Here is a 21,947-nt window from a genome sequence, read left to right as displayed (position 1 = left end):
TCTGTTATTAAAAGCCGTAAATGCAAATAAGTAACACATAACATAATAAATAAAACTTGTCTTCAAAATGGCAGTTATTTAAGTGCGTGCTATACGTGTGCATGTATGTTAGAGTGTGTGTGTGTGTGGGGGGGGCACGCACCTGCACGCGCAGCGGGTGCGCGGCGAGCAGCGCCAGCAGGTCGGGCGGCGGCAGCAGGTCGGCGGCGCGCAGCGCGCAGGCGCGGCCGGCGGCGCACAGGAAGGCGGCCAGGTAGCGGTGCAGCGGGAAGTGGAACGAGGCGTGCGCGTGCGGCGCGCGGGGCGGCGCGCCCACGGCCGCCAGCCAGCCGCGCAGGGCCGCCAGCGCCGCGCGCACGGTGCGCGCCGCCAGCCCCGCGTGCTCCGGCGCGCCCAGGTGCGACAGCACCGACCACATGGGGTACGCGGCCGCCTCCAGCTCGCACGAGAACGCCGCGTAGTACGACGACGGCTCGAACTCGATGTGCCCGCCCGTCTCGCGCACGTTCACGTTCATGCCTGCACCAGACGACGGATAACATCCGATTAGTACGATGTACAGAGCGATTATTTCGTTTATTAAAATACTAAAGAAAATGTTGAAATTCTTTAAAAAGAAGAATGAAGCCGATTTTGATGAAAACTAAAACTTTTTAATAAATTAACATTCCTCGCTTTAACCGAGTCAGATATCCATTAATTTTAGAAAAAATGTATGCGTGTACTAGTGTACACACGTTTTATGACCTTATTTTTCAAAAAATAATTTACTAAATGCAACTTTACAGAAATACGTCGAATCACGCGTGATAGGGATAAGAAAAAGATGACGCATAACGGAAAAATGTTACACTACAGAAGTTTCACTTCAAAAAAAACCAAACACCGTAGTGTTTTTTTATACAGAATAAATAAAAAAAAGTAAAAGAAAGAGTGTAGCTCGCTCACCCTGCAGCATGGAGAGGAACTCGAACCACATGGCGACGAGCGCGTCGTCCTGCAGGAACAGCAGCGCCACGCTGCGGTGCGACAGCACGTTGTTGAAGTCGGACACCAGCGGCCAGTAGCAGTGCTCCTTCATGACGCGGCGCGTGCAGTCGATCACGTAGTGGAAGTTGCGCGCCGGCTCGTGCAGCGTGTTCTGCACCAGGATCTTGCCCATCATGAGGCGCAGCGACAGCACCATGACGTGCAGCAGGTGCAGCTGCTGCACGCAGCGCAGCGCCAGCGCCTCGTTGCTGAACAGCTGCACCGACATGTGCACCACGCGGTTGGACAGCGTGTCGGGGTCGGCCGCGCTCTCCAGCACGCGCGGGATGCGCGCGTAGTGCAGCACGAACGTGCGCGTCAGGTGCTCCTGCGCGACCACAAACAAACATAATATACGTGTAACGTACACGGCGATACTATTTATGATTATTATCCTTACTGTTCACTTAATCAGAATGAATAATATAAGACACATAAAAAAACACTTTTTACCGATGACTTGAATTATCTTTTATTTAAATACAAATTACATATTCCATTTATATCTAAAGGATCAAAAAAATAATAAAATGGCTTGTAAATGCACCACAATGAAAAGTAACCCATGTCACTCCGAATACAAAAATCATAATATTCTTTTGTATTTATAATATAAATAAAGATGTCATTTTATTTACCTTATAATCTTGATCGGGCAGCATGTTCAACAGCAAACAGACCACGTTCTGCGGGAACTCGTATTTGAACGTCCAGAATATGAACTCGTCGAGCAACGTTTTGTGCTGCAGTCGAGGTGCTAGCGCTGGTAGGTGCCGGTATCTAAAGTAACAAATTGACCAATGTTATAAATAACTCATATTTTATTTACCTATCTAATATTGTGTTAAAAACAACTAAGTTCTGTAAACAAACACTTTGTTGTTTGTATTTAACTATTTACAATAATATCAGAGAAATTATAAACACTCATTCCTAACTCACGTAAGATGATAGTGTGTACAGAAAAGGGATGTAAATTGTGTAAATAATTTACGAAAAATTGTATATGTATATAATTTTGTTTAAAAAATATTACTCATTTGTTAGTCCAGATTCTTTGTTACCTTAGCGTAAGTGTAATCTTATTTTTTACACAAAATATAACAATCTATTTAGTGGAACTCACTCGTCGGGCGGGTCGGGCGCGGGGAAGCTGTCGATGGCCCTCTCGTACATGCGGTTGGAGTCCGCCATGTAGCGCCCGTACTCCGTGTCCGGGAACGGGCCTTCCACCAGGTTGCGGTACATCTGCAAGTTCATATTTGTGTTATAATACTTGTTTATTTACTAGCTGATCCAACTGACATTGTTCTTACTTCGCGATTCTATCTTTGACACTTACAGCTACACAACTAGAAATGCAGAAGGCGATATCAAATTATCTGCATTGCTGCTTGCAAATATGTATTCTTTTTTTTTATTATGACAGTGTAAAGTGGTGACCTGCGGGTTGATGAGCGCCTTGGTCATGGCGCCGCGCATGAGGTCGCCCATGTTGTTGAACTCCATGAGCATCTGCACGTAGCCCTCGCACTCCTGCACCGCCACGCGGTAGTTGTCCGAGCTGCCGCCGTCGCTGCAATAGTTAATTTTTTAATGTTAATTTTTTAATGTTAATTTTTTAATGTTAATTTTTTACGTAAGTTATTTAGTTGTGAGTCAGTAAAAATATTTTTATTTTTGTTTCTGTTTATTTTGTAAGGTGCTGAATAAACATTCCTTCTTTCTTCTTCTAAATTAAATAACAACATTATTACTACCATTAACTAAACATAAACTATAAAAGTTTCACACTGTCTTTCCTATGGAATAATATTATAATGGATGTGATTGGTAATTAACCAGTGCATTGGTAAGTTCTTGAATTGTAATGGTTTGAATAAAAGAACAATTTATTTCTTGCAATTGCTTTATTAGTTTTAATTCAAATAAATAAATAAATAAACTATTTGACCAGTAAAAGAAAGTACTATATTTAACAACTTGTTAAATCACTAGGGGATCACTAAATTAAACCGCACCTAGCGATATCTGTTGGCCGAACATTGCAACTTTAACCTATGATTGAGTAAACAAACTGATATTATCTTTTATACGTGCAGCCCAGCTTCATCTGTCGATATTTGACCGTACCAATTCAGTAACTTTTCAGGGCAACACACAAATCTTTGCTGGAGAACATCAAATGATCCAAAGTATATAGATACCCAAGCAAAACATCAGTACATACCTGTTTTCCCTAAAGTGCTGTAGAAGCCGCAGAATGAGTCGCGGCATCATGGCCTCTGCGACGCACATCAGTTCGGCGGGCGCGGTGCCCGGCCTCGGGCATTTGTTGCCGTGGTTACTGCAGAAACTGTAAAGAGAAACGATGCCATCAGTAAACAAATAATGGTCCTTTCGATTATTAAAAATAATAAAAAACCAGCTCTACAAATATACGTAGAATGAACAGTCAACAAATGAATCAAAATGAAATTTTTGAAATTCATATCTATCTTTACTTAAAGTCAAAAAAAATATAACTTAATTCAAGAAAGGCTCGTCTTATTTTTATAAAGTTCGAAAGTTCTAACAGTATACATACTGCAGTACTGATCTCTAACTTCAACGCGTTATTATACAAGACAATGATCTGTCGCAAAGTTAAACCATAACAATTACGATCAGCTGTTGCCTGTTGTGCACCATAAAAAAATCTATGGCTCAAATATATTCACACAGCGTAATTGTATGTCATCATAATAAATGTTCGCGTAGGTCAGTTCACAATAACTCCTGGTAGAGATCTGAACACGTGTGCTTATGGCTAACATTAATCACCCGCAGAGCTCGGCTTACTCAAGCGAAAAGATACATTTGTCACGGCGAATAAAGATACTGCTGTATATGGTAGAATGTTGTGGAAGTTTTCAAATGTTGATTTCCCTTAAGAATTTTAAAGGTAGATTGCGAATGGAGTTAATTTTGTCCTTTTTTAACGGAATAAATAAATTTATTACTTTATCTAGCTAAAACATCCCATATTTGCCCGGTACCCCATAATAATCAAATGAACTAGCATAAAAGGAAGTAGCCCTAATCTTCCATGCGTCAATTTATCACGTCATCGTCTACTTCTAAACCTTTTCTGCTAAAATTCAACGAAATAGAATCAAATCGCCAAGAAAAAATGTTATGACAAACATGTCTTAAAATTGGACCCTTGACGAGGCCGGGCTATATGTCTCTAACATTTTTACAATAAACTCCAATTTAACTCGATAAATCAAAAACAGTTTCAATTTGTTTTCACCCTAATCTTCATTCATAATAATAAGATTTGGCACATTCGAGCTGCGGTACGGTGCTGCGACACTGCGTAATCCCATTTTGTCACGTTGCCAAACTGTGCCGAGTTACACAGTTATCTCTATTTAGACGAGGTTGGAGGCAAAGGTTAAGGTTAGTTACGACTTACGAGCCTATTGTTCCTTAACCTTCCGGGAAACTCTATTCTTAGATACTAATGTTTTATATGCTAACAGTTTATGGAGCTCTACGCTTTGTATATGTTGTGGCAAAAGCGAAACGAGTCAGTATTAATTGAAGATGAATTTTCCACAGCGGAAATGTCTTAGATATATTATAGTAGGTACATTGAATTCAATAAGAACGCAATGGAAAGAGGAATTCTATTAATAGTACTGGATAGCTAAATTCTCCAACAAATATTGAACTTCGCACTTTCATACAATCTTATCTAAGAACAATTTCATCAATCGCGACTAACATTATGAAAAATAGGCAACAATTGAATATGATAATAAACAATAATACACCAATTAAGAAAAACATAACCTACTCAAATTAAAAGTTCAGCTTTAACAAATATTTATTAGTGCTGGTGTGGTTAAACCATAATTTTCAGGATAGTCAGTTTAGGCAGGTTACTTTATTCTTCTGAATGTTTTAATAAATGATTACGTTCCTCAAGCCTTCCTATTACAATAGCAATTACCCCAACTCTATTGAGTGCTTTCAATAAACAGTTACGTCCCTCCGCTTGCCTATAACAATAGCCTACACTAATAACTATTTACATGTCGACGCAATGGGCAACATTGGCATGGTGTTACGGTGAAGGTAACGGCGGGGCTGTTTGGTCGGTGACCGCGAATGACTCTGTTATGCAACCGCCATTTTTAATTAAGACTTACCTTTACTATACGAAGTAAACAATATTGTTTTTTATTTCAAATTCGTTGTACAATAGTAGCCAATTAAGAGTATATTAATAATAGTAAGAAAAATAATACATGTATTAAAATGTGGATATTCCTGTAAACATTTAACAATCTCTTTCTTTTTGAAGTCAATTATCACAGTTTTTGATACAGAAATTGTACTTTGTGATCAATGTAAATGATGTCTACAATCATTATTATCACATAATACTCTTTAATCTGCTTAATAACAAAGTTGCAAAATGAAATAACGATAAACCTAACTCTAATACCATCAGACATCGGAGAGAAAATGTGATATACATATATAATAGGAGCTCATATCCGAAGCGATATTAAAAGATCGTTAGATAAGCTTGTATCAAGGTTTCTCATACATTAAGCTTATACAGCGATGACAATAATGTTCGTAACGTGTTCTATACTGAGTGTATCTTGGATAAAAATACACTTTTATTGCCTATATCGATAATTACTGAAGATAATAATTATAATTAATTGATACATGGAAATTGGCGCCGCTTAGGAATCATAAAATAAGATGTTAAAAAGGATATATAACCGAGGTTAAGGATCTTGCTGTAATCAAGATATACGATAAAGCTTAGTTATCAAGCTTTTTAACACGAAAAAGGAAGAATCGAGAACAAAAATATCTGGAATTTTCAATACAAAACTAAGTAGCCATCTGTGTGCGAACAAATGTGAAGTATTACCATATAGAAGCCGATAACAACACCTCTATTTTTCCTATTCCCTTTTAAATACTGTGTAATCTCTATCTATTGTCACTATTATCACAAGTGGCTTGTCTTATTCGTTTAGATACCACATCTAATTTGCATAGTGAAGTCGTCCAACGCGCGATTAAGCATCAATTAAGAACCATATATATTAAGAACTCAGATAGCGCAGTTTAGCATAAACAGCGGACATAAAGTATCACACAAACATGCTCGTAAACGCTATATTTACAATACGATCCCTTCGCTAGTCCCGCGTGGGCCTCCGCTCGCCGCAGGGCTAGTGCCGGGTGACGGCATCCCGCCCACGTGAACGACTTCCACTACTGCCCTTCGGTTCGCTTGTTTTGTATACGATTACGCTAGAGACGCGAAAACTGATTTGTTGGGAAATTCCTCCTCATAGTAATTTATGTTATGAACCTTTTGACGCAATAGGAGAAACCTCGTGTATTACGTACCAATATAAAAGAGCGTTTTTAATAGACAGCATAATCGTTTGACTATCATACGAAATTTGCAACGAACTCATTGAAATTGATTTAGAAAATCGTGTATATTTTTCTTAAAAGCAAGGATCACACCTAAATATGATCACTTCAAGTGACGAGCAAACTATGGACCTTAAAAGAGCAACTATGGAGTTTCTTGCCGGTTCTTCTCCATCGATACTGCTTTCCGAATCGGTGGTAAATGTAAAAAATGTTATAACGATTCAAAATTGCTTTTAAATGAATAAATAAATGTTTGAGTTTGACGCATCTATTCCTTCCCCCCAAACGCCAAGCTGCCAACAGACACCAGTTGCAGTGCGGACTCAGAACTCACCCGTCCTCCTTCATGACGGACTTGTCGCCGCAGTCGCACGCGCCGCCCGCCTGCGACAGGAACATGTTGAAGTCGTGCGTCGAGTGGTCGCCGCGGTGGAAGCACTCGCGGCAGATGGACATGCACGGCGAGATGCCGCACGTGCGGCACCGGTACGCGACCACGCGCGGGATCCACACCAGACCGCATTTGTCGTGCTTGTCGTAGCTGCGCACTGCAAAGAGAGATGGCCATTATTTAGTTAAACTTTTTTTTATTGACATGATTTATGGTAGTAGTTGATACACACATAATGAAAAAATACGTAGTAATTCCAACAATATGTAAATGGACTAAATGGAACCTAATCCATGTTACACAATTAATCAATTGCATTACATCCAAATCCGTGAACTGCATATTGCACAACTGCACTTCACTTTCTGCAATGTTTAAAAAGAAAAAACGGATAGGCAGCGCAGGGTTTCGTTAATTAATTAATCTAAAATGATACGAAAAGCCCGTGCAACTTCCATGGTAGAGTTCATTTGCAAGTGATCTATTAACACTATCATAACACTGACACAAAATAATTGATAGCGTAATAAAATGATAATATTGCGCAATTAAAGAAACGATTAAGTTTACGATCTACTAAGCTCTAGACCTAGGGCATTTTGATGTGCGCATTTCCTGAACGATTCATCCGAGCAGTTGGAGCTGTGCTGGTCCGCTGGCGTGTACTGAACCGAGAAATCTTTGCTTACTTCATCTTTTTCATTTTTTGATTTGATTTGATTTGATAGGTATTTGTTTTTTTTTATGACTAACAATAACAACCTCATCCAATTGATAAACCGTTGAACACACTATGATCTTTATACATATTATTAGGTACTTATATTACAAGCTTATGTAATTATTTTCGCGTCCCCAAGTTTGCAGACATGTCTTGGTATTTCGGTAACCGGGCGGCCGGAGCGTTGACTCGCGCGGTTTTCCGCGAGCCCGTGCGTTGACCCCCAACAGCTGATGACCACGTGCCTCCCTCCCCTACGAGGGAACACGTTCCGAGAATAAACCCACTTTTTCCCCACCCGATGACTAATTGACCGCTTCTTTATACTTGATTATTTATCGCGTATGCACCTCCGTGTTTTCGAAGTGTGCAATACAAAGCAATTGTTAGATCAGTATAAATCATTTTGCAATACCGTATTGTAATAGCAATGTATTGAAGTAATTTGGTAGCAATAAAAACAAGAACACCTAACTATTCTGGCTTATTTATGATTTGTTAAAGTTGTGTTTTGATAACATACGATATTATTACAAATCTATAATGATATTACATGTGTAGTATTTTTAATTTTTATAAATACGAATTATTTTCCACTCATATTTAATTGCTCATTGTTCTCTCTACACAAAACCCATCCATGATTTATAAAGTTAAAATGTATACCTATAACTACATACTTCACAATATTGCAATTTTAATATTGGCTTTCATGCATACCAGTCACACCGACAAGTAAGTAAATAACTGTGGTAAATAAGTACCAAATAGTTAATGAACCAACAATAACAAGGAACGAGGCCTCGTGCGCACAATCATGATTGGACAAAAATCGGTTTGTTTTACAAATTCGCAAGCGATCTGTCTGTGACCGCGGGTTTTCCCAACAAAGAGCACGTTGGAATGACCATTGATGTCAAATCTATTTAACGACGTGTATCATTACACAAAAAGGCTAGGTGTATGAAAGAACAATGGCATTTATTATAAGGTAGGTATATTGTATGTATTATAGTAACATGAATGAATGAATGTAACATTAAGAATACCCAGTCACCTCTTAAAATCTATTAATTAAAAATACATTTTTGTATGTACAGTAGAACCTCTATAAGTCGAATACCAAGGGAGACGCCAAAAAATTCGAGTTATAGAGTTTTCAACTTATGGGGGATTTTGAACACCAATCAAGCAAACACGTGTTTACGTGAGTCATAGATTTATTATCAAACTAGCGGTCCGCCCCGGCTTCGCCCGTGGTATATATTTACGTTTTCTCTACATAAAAACCATCCTCGTACTTCAAGGAATATAATAAAAAAAGAATTATCGAAATCGGTTCAGCCGTTCTCGAGTTATGCGCTTACCAACACATTTTGCGATTCATTTTTATATATAAGATACTCCTAAAATGTTTTCTAAGAAACAACAAGAAACAACGTGTACTTACATTGTCGGCACGTTCTCGGTAATTTATTTTTGTTCAAACAATAAAGGTGATAAATTCCTAATGATCAAGTTGTAAAGGTTGTAAAATAAAAAAAAAACGTTGCTATGTTCGACATACAGAGGTCAAATTTAATTTTTCGAGTTATAGAGTGAAAATATGTACCAAAATGGCTTATAGGGACTCGGTGATTATTTCGACTAACAGAGGGTAGAGATTTCAAGTAATGGAGGTTTTGGTGTTTGAAGGGAAGGGAACAAAACATTTTTTCGAGATTTGGAGGTTTTTGACTTATCGAGGTTCGACTTAACGGGGTTCTACTGTATATTCTCCGTCATTTGCATATGAAGAACTTGTACAAAAATTCCAAAATAAAAATGACTCACGTAATTCCACCCTCAAAAGCACGAGTCTCTTTTATTATCACATTATCACATACCATCAAATATTATGCTAAAGTACCTACGCTATAATATAAAACGCTTATGCAAGCGAATGCGCGAGGACATACGAGATACGCATGCAAATGCAGATAAACAAAAAAACAAACTCATATAAACACATAGTTTGACCCGTCTGTTTGGTTTCTAAAGAAAAATACTACAGCAGCAATCTCTGTTGAATTTGAGTAGGATATAATCATATAAGTATCTCAGATATGTTTTAAAAATAATAATCAAAGTTAATAAACATTTTAATTTATGTTTATTTTCATAGCAGGTGTTGCGATACACCTATAGCCTATGCCCTATGCCATATTTTTTATGATAATTGATAAGGTATTGTTACTGGTACATTAGTTTTTATAACTTTGCATAAATATCTAATACCTACCCATTAAAACGAGTTGAATAAATGAAATGATAATAATGCACATAGATAAAAATAGTAAAACGTTATAGCATGGGTATTGTGTGAAGTTTAATTGGCATGTGCTTGCAAGACAATAGGAGAAGGATATCAAGTCGTTAAGTCTCGTTAAAAGCTTTATGACCTATTTAGAAATTCTTCAACATTTAACTTTACTGATTGTATATTTTTATCATATTATTTACATACGTGTCAAAATTATACCTCTTCAATGTGGAAGAGCCACCGTACCTATTGACATTTGTACTTGTAATATTACTTGTGCAACGTATACTGTACGTTTGGACAGTACACATGTACTATGCGTAGTAAGAAATTAATTTCCATTCGACGCAATTCATTAGTACATGTCATAAACTATGAATTGACGCATTGTCACCTGGTTTAGGGCAATAACACCGGCGCACGAGGCACGGTACGTTTGGCTGCGCGCGCGCACGCGACCAACAATTATTGCGCTGTGCCTGCACGATCATTAATACCATTTCAATGTATGATGGCCACCTGTGTATGAACCTGCACTGCTTTTGAATAGGAAAATAATAGCGAAATTATCGCTTAAAGTCGTTGTTTCGGACAATATCTACGATGTAAACTTTGTGATAGGTCCCGATTCGAGAAATCTAATGTCGATAAAAACAAGAATTTTCATGAATAAAAAAATAACTTTGATTCATGATTGCTCAAGATACAAAACAACCATATTAGTCAGTTCTTTAAAGAAACGAATCTTCAATGGCGGCGCTTATCATTCCCTCTCGCTCACACACGGCCGTACGGTATGCAAAAAAAAATAGGGTAAAGTAAAATGTTTTTAATTTTCCCTGTTATAATTTTTGGAAGAAGTGTACAAATACAACCCTCGAATTTAAGGTTTTTGTGGGGGGGAGGGGAGGGGGGCGTGGTGGGAATCCCTCCTCCAAAGGGGGGGGTGAGGAGTCACTTAGTTTCTGAGATATTGGAGTTTAAAGTTTTGAGAATTGCCTTGAAATTGCAAAAAAAAAAATATGGACAAGAAATAATATGAACTTTTCTTCCTTCCATTCCCACTTGTATAGTCCCAGCAGTGGGTACTTATATGGGCTGATGATGATGATGAATCTCAAACAAAGAAATGTATTGCTCAAAATTATAATTTTCAAATTTGACTACCTGAATTTGACTACCTGTCGACCCCTATGCGAAACCCGATCATAAATTTAGAATGACAATTATGTATTTGCTATAGTAAATAATATTTTCTTTAATAATATATTCTTTGGGGAAAGTTGTTCAGTTTATGGGCTAATTACGAGACTACGAGTATTAATGGGGATTTTGTTGCGTTCTGTATATGTCATTTGATAGTTCATATAAATACACAAATATCATAACAAAACAGTTTGTCAACAAACAAATTAAAATAATTAACAAAATAATAAATAAAATAATTATCAATTTACGTTATTTTTATTTTCTTTTTTGCTGTTCCTACCATCTGTCAAAGTCAGCTTTGGCCGCCATTGAAGATTCGTTTCTTTATTGAACTAGCTAATACCTATACTAAGGGTCTGAACAACAATTAATTAGCTAACTTTAACATTGCTCAAAAAGTTTTCCTCTCGCATCAAAAATGACAGCGAAGCGCCCGCGGTACGTCTGGACGAAGCGAAGTACGAACCGTGCCACTGCGCACGCGACTCTACACTACCGCAACAATTATTCCCAGTTTGCTTTGTGGAGTTATAACAATCCAGTTAATTGGCACTTTTTGCCAGTTTTACACAGAACTTACGAATAACTACGTTACAGCTTTTTGTAGAATACAAGTATCTAAATTGTTAGCTAAAGAGTTAAATGCCATCGAACATTTTGTTTTTTACAAAAGTACCTATCTGGAGGTAGGATTCTATCGAAAAACTACACATTTTAAAATGAATAGTATTCACAACATTTATTCATTATATTAATAACTAGCGGTCCGCCCCGGCTTCGCCCGTGGTACATATTTCGCAATAAAAAGTGGCCTATGTCCTTTCTCGGGTATCAAAATATCTCTGTACCAAATTTCATGCAAATTGGTTCAGTAGTTAAGGCGTGATTTAGTAACAGACAGACAGAGTTACTTTCGCATTTATAATATTAGTATGGATGTGCTATTGCACGCCTCATAAGCGAAGCGTTGAGGTGGGTACTACTGTCACTTCGCGCAAAACATCTGATTTTTCAAACTTAAAATGTCTTTATGTATCATACATTGCACTTGTAAGATAATACATACACACACATATTAAGAAAAAACACTATTTTTAACGTTCATGATATTTTTGATGTCATTTTTGTTATTTAAACTAGTTAAAAAACAGTTTAAAAAAGTTCTGTCTTGGACGTCCGTGTGTCTGTATGTGCGGATCCTTTTTCTTGTTAACACGATAGCGACCGAAATACTTTACTAATCGAGTCTTTTTTTTTCTCTTACGCTTGAGTATGCTCAGGAATAGAACCCTTTCATTTTTCAGGGTCTGATTCGATGTGGTTTAATTGTTATTAAATAAACAAAAATAATAATTAATAAATATTTATTAAAAAAAAATTATGAGGCGTGCACTTTTGGATTTTCCAAATTATTTATTAAATAGGTTTGAAGTTGGTGCCGAACATTAAGCACTTAGTATTAAGCCCGTGCACCGACATCAAACCTTTTTAATAAATAGCACATATAAATAATATGTAGTAAATAATAATGTCAAATCTTTTTTATTTCTTACTTCATCTACTTTTCCGATTTCGAAGTCGGTTGTTTTTAACGTAGTTATTTTTATTAGTGAATATTAAGCTTTCCATGCGATTAGAGCTTTTTATGAAAATTAAGCTCTCCGTGTGATTAGAGCTTCTTGTGAAAATTAAGCTCTCCGTGCGATTAGAGATTTTTGTGAAAATTAAGCTCTCCGTGCGATTAGAGCTTTTTGTGAGAATAAAGCTTTCCGTTCGATTAGAGCTTTTAATGAAAATTAAGCTCTCCGTGCGATTATAGCTTTTTTGAAAATTAAGCCTCCGTGAGATTAGAGCTTTTTGTGAAAATTAAGCTCTCCATGCGATTAGAGCTTTTTGTGAAAATTAAGCTCTCCGTGCGATTAGAGCTTTTTGTGAAAATTAAACTCTCCGTGCGATTAGAGCTTTTTGTGAAAATTAAGCTCTCCGTGGGATTAGAGCTTTTTTGTGAAAATTTAGCTTTCCGTGCGAATAGAGCTTTTTGTGAAAATTAAGCTCTCCATGCGATTAGAGCTTTTTGTGAAAATTAAGCTCTCCTTGCGATTAGAGCTTTTTGTGAAAATTAAGCTTTCCGTGCGATTAGTTTTTTGTGAAAATTAAGCTTTCAGTGCGATTAGTTTTTTGTGAAAATTAAGCTCTCCGTGCGATGAGAGCTTTTTGTGAAAATTAAGCTCTCCGTGCGATGAGTTTTTTGTGAAAATTAAGCTCTCCATGCAATTAGAGCTTTTTGTGAAAATTAAGCTCTCCGTGCGATTAGAGCTTTTTGTGAAAATTAAGCTTTCCGTGCGATAAGAGCTTTTTGTGAAAATTAAGCTCTCCGTGCGATTAGCGCTTTTTTGTGAATATTAAGCTTTCCGTGCGAATAGAGCTTTTTGTGAAAATTAAGCTCTCCATGGGATTAGAGCTTTTTGTGAAAATTAAGCTCTCCATGCGATTAGAGCTTTTTGTGAAAATTAAGCTCTCCTTGCGATTAGAGCTTTTTGTGAAAATTAAGCTCTCCTTGCGATTAGAGCTTTTTGTGAAAATTAAGCTCTCCGTGCGATTAGAGCTTTTTGTGAAAATTAAGCTTTCCGTGCGATAAGAGCTTTTTGTGAAAATTAAGCTCTCCGTGCGATTAGAGCTTTTTATGAAAATTAAGCTTTCTGTGCGATTAGAGCTTTTTACGAAAATTAAGCTCTCCGTGCGATTAGAGCTTTTTGTGAAAATTAAGCTTTCCGTGCGATTAAAGCTTTTTGTGAAAATTAAGCTCTCGGTGCGATGAGAGTTTTTTGTGAAAATTAAGCTCTCCGTGCGATCAGAGCTTTTTTGTGAAAATTTAGCTATCCGTGCGATTAGAGCCTTTAATGAAAATTAAGCTCTCCATGCGATTTTATGCGGTTATCAATTCGGCCGGTATATTTTTTTTTATGTATGTACACCGGTTACTCCGAGGTTTCTGAACTGATTTACGTGATTCTTTTTTTGTTCGGTGCGGGATGGTGTCGAATTGGACCCGTAATTTTTTTTTTCGGATAGGCCCAGTAGTTTTTATTTTATGAGCATTTTTGTCTATACTCGATGACTAAGTTGATATGTAGCAAGTAACTTTGATTCACTTCCCGGTAACCGATTGAGCTGAAATTTTGTATACGTATGTAAATTTGATAGCGATGAAACATTATCATGACATGAAGCTGATTTGATGATGGAATCGGAAGGTGGCCATAGGAACTCAGTAATATATTGACTCAACTTTATCGAGTTTGGGCTCGTTTGATTCGTGTTGAAAAATACACTAAAAAGTAATAAATAAAAATAACTGCGTTAAAAACAACCGACTTCAAAAACGGAAAAGCAAGAAATAAAAAAGATTTGATATTATTATTAATTACTACTTGATATTATTGTACATAACTATATTTCGCAATAAAAAGTGGCATATGTCCTTTCTCGGGTATCAAAATATCTCTATACCAAATTTCATGCAAATTGGTTCAGTAGTTAAGGCGTGATTGAGTAACAGACAGACAGACAGAGTTACTTTCGCATTTTTAATATTAGTATGGATTATTATAGATGCGCATGGAAACTGCACCACTGATCTTCAAGAAGACCGCATAGCTGATATTTTACTAAATTTAATTAGTTAGTGTTTTTTACTTTTTACTATATACCACTAAATTGTGATCTAATTATCAAAAATATTAAGTAATGAAAACAGATTTCTCTCAGTATGGACACACATGATTTTGACCCCTTCAAGGCCAATTGAATAAGAGTCTAACAACGTCCTTATGAGATAAATTGTCCTTCAATCATTCTATTGGATTGATGAAATAATTAAAATCGAAATTTATCCTCATCACACAGTTTTTATAACGCTAACAAACTAGACTACGACAAAACCCATTAAGATAAATTCTGTATTATTAACAAATAACAAGCAGATGAATATAAAAAGAACCTGACAGAAGACACGTAGTCGCAATTAGCATATCAATACGAAGTACCAAACTATATCGCCTAGAGATATGTGTAATTATTATAGTACATTCTTCTCTTTCCGTTTCGACTATTAATTGGTATAATTATATTCGTATTCGGGGAGGCGAGTTAGTCATTGATTGAAAAGTTTCATGGAAACAATATGATATCCGCCGCTCTCAGGCGACATACACAAACAGTAAAAACATAAAAGAGCTCTGGAAAAATATAAATTTTACATAAAAAATGTGTAGCATTATAAACAAATAAATTACGTTGTTGGTATGGAATGTAATCACTCAAATTAGAGTATTATGACTGCGATGGGCGTTTTTAATGTGAAATGATAATGTCAATCATAATGAAAGACGTGAAGTGTAAGGAAAGTCAATGACCTCACCTCATCTAACATAAGTGTATGGGATAGAATACAATATTTAACATTATATACCTATTATGTATATCCTTTCTGAAATTTCGCATCACAAATTAAATCGATGCTGATTAAGATTAAAGCTAATGGATATATATACAAATTGATATGTAGTATCATTTTTATCTATGGACCACGACGCGGGCTAACACTAGAGTATGTACATATCATAAATTTGAAACGAACGTGCAAAATTTTTTATCGATCCGATGCCAATTGGCTAGCCCTGAGCAAAGCAGATGCTTTTATATAAAACAGTAAATAATACAATAATAAATAATCGGTGGTTACATAGGCGTAACGTTCAAAAAGCCCATCGAGAAAGAAAACTAGTATTTAATCCACATTTTCTTTCCATGTAATGATTAACTTTCTGTTTTAATTCCAATGCAGAACTAATTTTTCTAATCGTGTTTTTCTTGCGCCTATTTCAAATTATTAAGAATCACTTAAACTTCATTTTCATATAGGTAAACTACGAAGTGATGATGATAAAGGTAATAAAATACTTAAAATACAGGAGTAGTGTTAAGCCCCAGAGATAATAGTTGTTGTTGTTCTCTGTTACAAATTATTACTATTATTTATATAAACAATTTATTGTGTAGGAAAAGTTTAGTAACGTGCGTACTGATAACACAATGATAATCCGTAATACAATATTCCACATTGGTATGAAAACTTTGCCCATTATAGTTAGTGTAAAATGAATGTAAATCTTTATTTGCTAAACTAATACCATAGACACACAAATACGCCTATGTCAATGTTTATTTTGTATTTAAAAGTAAAACATTTTTGGTTAGAGTCAGTGCCATCATTGAATAGTACCAACTTGTACAAATAGAACCAACATAAATCACGTTAGTTTTTCTAGAAAAATGGCTTTGCGTAGAAATACTGCAGGGGTACAGAAGAATGAAATCCATTTTATTTATCTAGATATCACGCGAACGAAACCGTGTATGTCATGCATACGATTCACGATAACCGATCATATTAATAACAATTAACGATTATTAATTACTACCACTATTTCTGCCAAAGAAAAAGAATTAGATTGCACGATGGTCCGGGAGCCAGCAGCAGATTTTATGACCAAGTTCCTCTCAAGCGGTAATTAGTAAAATGCATCAAAGTATAGTATTATGAAGCCTCGTGAACGTCAGCTGGAGCTCGGTTGGGGGGAAGAGCGGTTGTAGCCTCCCGTATCAGCTGACGGTTTTTCCACCAAGATACAGCCAGCTGACATATATATTTATCCACAGTTACATATAAGCTATCATCAGGTAAATTTTTGTTTGAGAGGAAATAACGGAAAATAAATTTTTCTTTAAATTTAACTTTCATGTTCGAGACACCAGCTGACGTATAATACACCATGTTGTAACCAGCTGACTATTTTTTTTCGTTGAGATATTGGGTTAGATACAATTTGACAAATTTTTAGCTGAGAGGAAATGAATGAATGAATGTATTTTTTTTCCTATGTGCGTGGGAGGCTACAACCGCTCACCCCCCCAACCGAGCGCCAGCTGACGTTCACGAGGCTTTATAATACTATACTCTCATGCGTCTGACGAATTATTTCTTGAGAGGAAATAGTTAACCAAATTTTCACCTGGCTCCCTAACCACGATAAGTAATCCAAACAAATAGTCGATGTAGATGTACATAGATAAGACTGGCAAACATTCCCCGGTTCGATTCCGTCCAGTGAAGCATCACATGCGATACAATCTGCACGGATCATAACTCACGGATTAACTCGACAGCTCATCAATATACAGTATACACCCTGTGGACTGTGGTAGTGTTAAAGCAACAACTAATGTTTATACAGGCTTTGAAAATAACAACATACTGTTATCATCACTGTGCTGATTAAGTTTTTTTTTCTTTTACGAGAAATATTAACCGAAGAAAAGTATTAACATCACACGCTTAATAACATAAGGCATCACTTAGTTATTGATGAAATGGATTGACCATTCAAGGAAGACGCAAAACAACAAGTAAAATAACTTGGATATCTCCTTGAACTGTTGAATTACGCGACCGTAACAGTATAGCCCGAAATATCGTAGCTTGAATGACACTAAAATATTCCTATATTATTAAATCTCCTGATTTCTAACAAAATTGTCGTAGTCTGGAATGGAATGGCACAAAATCTCGTACAATTAATAAATCAGTGAAACGGATGTGAAGTTCATCTGCATAATATGCAATTATATTATGACTAACAACAACGTAATTGCCGTTCAAAGTACTGTAACAAATACATTAGAATTCAAAAATACAGAAGATGTGTACGGTGTATAAGTATTCCATCCGAATCCAAAGAAATTGATGATAAAATAATTTGCGAACTGAAAACTAGAAGAGATATTATAAATCAATCAATATTTTTTTGCGAGTCGAAATGATACCTAAATAATCGTAGATACAAACATAATTTGCAATTCACATTAACATAACTCGAATGACTTGCATATTTTTGAGATATTTCGAAGGCACTTTAAAAGGGTACTTTCAAAATAATGCTAATTACCGTATTTACGCATGTGAACGAGTAGCGAGTCGTCATTAATTATTATATCGATACGGTCAGCCGATATAAGTCAGTAGCTGTGACATTTAGGTCATCGCGGCAAGGGCGATGACACTGGCCAAGGAGCCTGAGACAGGTGGCAAAAAATGCGAAACACCGTCACAGCAGCGCTCTCCGGCGGACGTAGCATATCAACACACACACGGTAATCCCTAACACACCTTAGACTAATCCTAGATTTAATAAGATAAAAAATAAGTATACATTTTTGTATGTATAGCATTTGACATGGGCAGAATTCTACATTAGAAGATAGATAACGCAAAAGCTACTGTACCAACATTTTTAATTTGGTCAGGTAGTTCAAGGGCCTCTTAATAACTTTATTAATTAAAAAGACCTACAGATTTTAATGGAAATTTCAAGTCTTTTTTAATTAATATTGTTATTGGATTACAACTCCAAATAGGGTGTAGGTAGGCTTCTTTGTCTTTCCTTGGAATGAGCAAACCGATGATATAAAATAAATATCTTAGCACAAACAGGATTATAATTGGAGTGGCCACTGGCAGTCGGTATGACGTAACAATTTGTGACGTCAGAACTCGTAGAAACAAAAACATTATAACTCAAAGATCTTTATGTTTATTACCATACAAAATTTTGACAAAATGCTATATGTCCCAAAAACGTGGCTCAATACAGGAAAAAAACACATTTCTTTTGTTTGTGCAGGTTTTGTTTATGAGGAGCCTTCGAAAACAAAGGTGGTTCAAGTAAAGTGACGTCGCGCGGCAGCCACCGAGGCGCGGCATGATTCACCATTCACACAAACAAGGCTACGCTGCATCTGGCGCGCGACATTGATATGGCAGAAATGGGAAAATGACAATATAATGTTATGTATTATGCTGTAGTTCAAAGTCACAGATATGCCTGGGAAGGAGTGCCAAAGATTGTTATTTTAGAACACCATCATAACAATTTCTCTTGTGTTAAAATTTTATCCATGTTGACTTGGGGCTTAGGCACGGCTTCTTGGAATTTCAAATACTATAGAAAAGCAATTGGCTTCTATATTAAATGTATTTTATGATAAGCTATGTTAAGAGATGAAAGTTGGTATCGGAAACAAAATATTTTATTGTAAACACACACCCAATAATATATATAAATAGTGATGTAAACTGGTCAATCATGCACAATGTACATAAGTGGATAATTTATAATAGACATGTTGGATTACATGTGGTGCCATAGGAGACAGGACCTCGATTGCTGGGGTACTACAATACTATAGTTGTTATTTAATTATTTACTTACTTTAATTAATATACAAACAAAAAAACAAAGGATACAAATGTTATTGACAAGATAACGACAGATAATGATAGATAAATCAAATTGTTATGTATGAAAATATGTTGAAAACTGAAAACTACCTGACCTTTTGCTAACTTTTATTGTACTTTTAAGTGATAAAGGTCTACTGGAAAATCACAAGCCGGGTCATAATTTTTTTCTACAATAAGTAATTAATACTTATCTATTAAAATACAAATCTATCAAAAGAAGTCACTTCATTCTAACTCCACGTTAATGCCTCAGCCCCCGGAATCACAGAAAAATAGAAAATCTATTGTGTCGTGGCCCGATCGAGCCGCTCGGTGGTCAATGGGTTAAGTATATAAGAGCATTAAGACGCTATGTGTTGCAACCAGTTTCAACCAATAGAAAGAAATACCATATTTCATAACTATAAAACATTTAAAAAACAATACAATGCAAAAATATTCTATTGTAAGTCCTCCATTTTCTTGTGCAACTGTGATTGATATAATATTACCAATTCCATTCCAATGTATCAAAAATAGGAAAATGCTGACTATTTGGATACATGGACATCTCTGTATCATACATTATCTGCAATTTCTATAATCAAATAATCAGACCTCAAAACTGAACCAATATCAAAAATGATTTAATTTTTTTGAATGAATGTGCAAAATCAGGGACTTTATCCTTTTAAGTGGACAAATGTTAATTTTAGTCATCTGTCTACTGTACTCAATTGTAATCACATTACATATTATTTAGGTTAGGTACACACTTTATTGTGCCATAGGATCACTCGCTATAACTAGAAGAATTATTATGGCCATATACATTTAATAAACAATTATATATTCCTTCAGTTATACCACACCCCGGACACTCCATACAAAATTATTGTTTTGACAGTTACACTGTAGAGACTGCAAATGTGTGTGTTAACACTTTATGGTTGGCACATTTGTGACTAGCGTAAAAAAAAACGCGTTTTACTGATGAAATACATCCGTAAACAGCACAATATCTAACCATTTTCTACGAAACACGATAATCGCAAAATCAAAAAAATAAAATTACTTTAAGTCAATTAAATTAATGTTGTCAATCTTCGTTGCGTATCATCCTTGTATAAAAATATGGACCATTTTTAGCCTGATTGTGCGGGGTGAGGTAAGTGTTTAATTTTGGGCGGGAGGCGGAGAGTGTCCGTTCTGTAGCGTTTAGCTACTATTATGTATTCTGTGGTTATACATATATGTTTTTGTCAAATTCATACTTTTATTTATTTAATTCTTAATGAGAAAAAAAATATTTTAAAAACACAGTGCAACATTTGCTAAGTTTGTATTGAGAAAAAAGGATTAAGTACTGAGTTATTTATAAATATTTTAACAAACAATTTCTATATACCTCTCAATAAATAACTAAAATTTAGGCAAACCTTAAATTTCTTAAAATAAACAATAACAAGTTCTTTAATCTGATTTAAATTATTCTTTGACAAGTGCATACATTATAATTTGGCCTTTCAGATTTCTTATTATCGTTTGGTCACTAGCCAAACATTTATCAAAATTGATCATTTATTACCATCTGATGGAGGACTATTATTGGATAGAGTACTTTTATATTACACTCACAAAATACAATAATAATTTGTTCAACACAATTATAACTTTGCAAAACACCTGCCCTATGACCTCAATAAGTAAACAATGATCATTGTGTAGTCTGAATGAATGTTTTCAACAAAAATAATTGTTCCTACTCATGCAGCTTAAAAATTTTATGCAATAAACAAAATTGGTAGCAAATTTAATTTGCTTTAATGTCATATCATGAACTCAACATTAATTATGCAAATGACGATAAAACAGTTCACAATTGTCATCTATAACCTACAAAGAATTAAAGTTCATTTAGAGTACAGTTATAATTGATTCGACTTACCGACTGCAGCGAATTCATCCGGTGTTCTGCCGCCAGCGAGGAGCCACCTGCACCAGTCGATGGTCTCCCATTCGTCTATAGCTTTACTGGGGTTCAGCAAAACGTCCAGCAGAGGAGCCCAATGCTGTGGAGATCCACTCGCGCAATCCGCATGGATATAAGCAGCTGCTCCTCTCTTTCCCTTTTTCATTAAAACTTGCACGGTCGAATTAGACATTATTTTACACTACTTTTGCTGAATTTCACGAAAACTCGTTCACTACGCATAAGTCACTTTATATTTCGGTCACTCACGGAAGAAACACCATTTCCAGTTTTACATAAGGCAATGAACTGCGGCTCAAAACGCATCCGCGGTAAGTCATGGCTGTAGCACGTTAAAAAATTGGTAAATGATGAAACACGATAGCTTAAAACGTAACACGCATTTATAATTTGTTAAAGTTGAAAAATGCAACACTAATTTTGGTAAAATTCACGGTTAAAAATAATAATAGAATAGGTTGATGCAGAAACAACTCGAGCATTCGTCTGGGTTACCAA

At 35.9% G+C, this 21,947-nt stretch overlaps 1 protein-coding gene across 1 annotated transcript in view; it reads right to left on the bottom strand.

The window, feature by feature from the left end:
• The window catches only part of Ubr3 (Ubr3 ubiquitin ligase), a 53,320-nt gene extending 31,373 nt beyond the window's left edge, over nucleotides 1-21,947 (bottom strand). The window contains exons 1-8 of the mRNA XM_089702195.1: nucleotides 21,405-21,947; nucleotides 6,827-7,040; nucleotides 3,260-3,385; nucleotides 2,473-2,605; nucleotides 2,156-2,277; nucleotides 1,668-1,809; nucleotides 949-1,357; nucleotides 143-519 (exon numbers count right to left, since the gene is read on the bottom strand). Of these exons, the coding sequence (XP_089558321.1) occupies nucleotides 143-519; nucleotides 949-1,357; nucleotides 1,668-1,809; nucleotides 2,156-2,277; nucleotides 2,473-2,605; nucleotides 3,260-3,385; nucleotides 6,827-7,040; nucleotides 21,405-21,621 (1,740 nt within the window). The 5' untranslated portion in view covers nucleotides 21,622-21,947. The remainder of the gene's footprint in view (nucleotides 1-142; nucleotides 520-948; nucleotides 1,358-1,667; nucleotides 1,810-2,155; nucleotides 2,278-2,472; nucleotides 2,606-3,259; nucleotides 3,386-6,826; nucleotides 7,041-21,404) is intronic.

This window comes from Colias philodice, chromosome 13, assembly GCF_061535455.1.
Source record: "Colias philodice isolate Cphi_HAF_F1 chromosome 13, ilColPhil1 Martin Lab GWU primary, whole genome shotgun sequence".
NCBI classification, from domain to species: domain Eukaryota; kingdom Metazoa; phylum Arthropoda; class Insecta; order Lepidoptera; family Pieridae; genus Colias; species Colias philodice.
The sequence above is the reverse complement of the archived record's forward strand: the minus strand, read 5'-3'. Positions and strand labels throughout refer to the sequence as shown.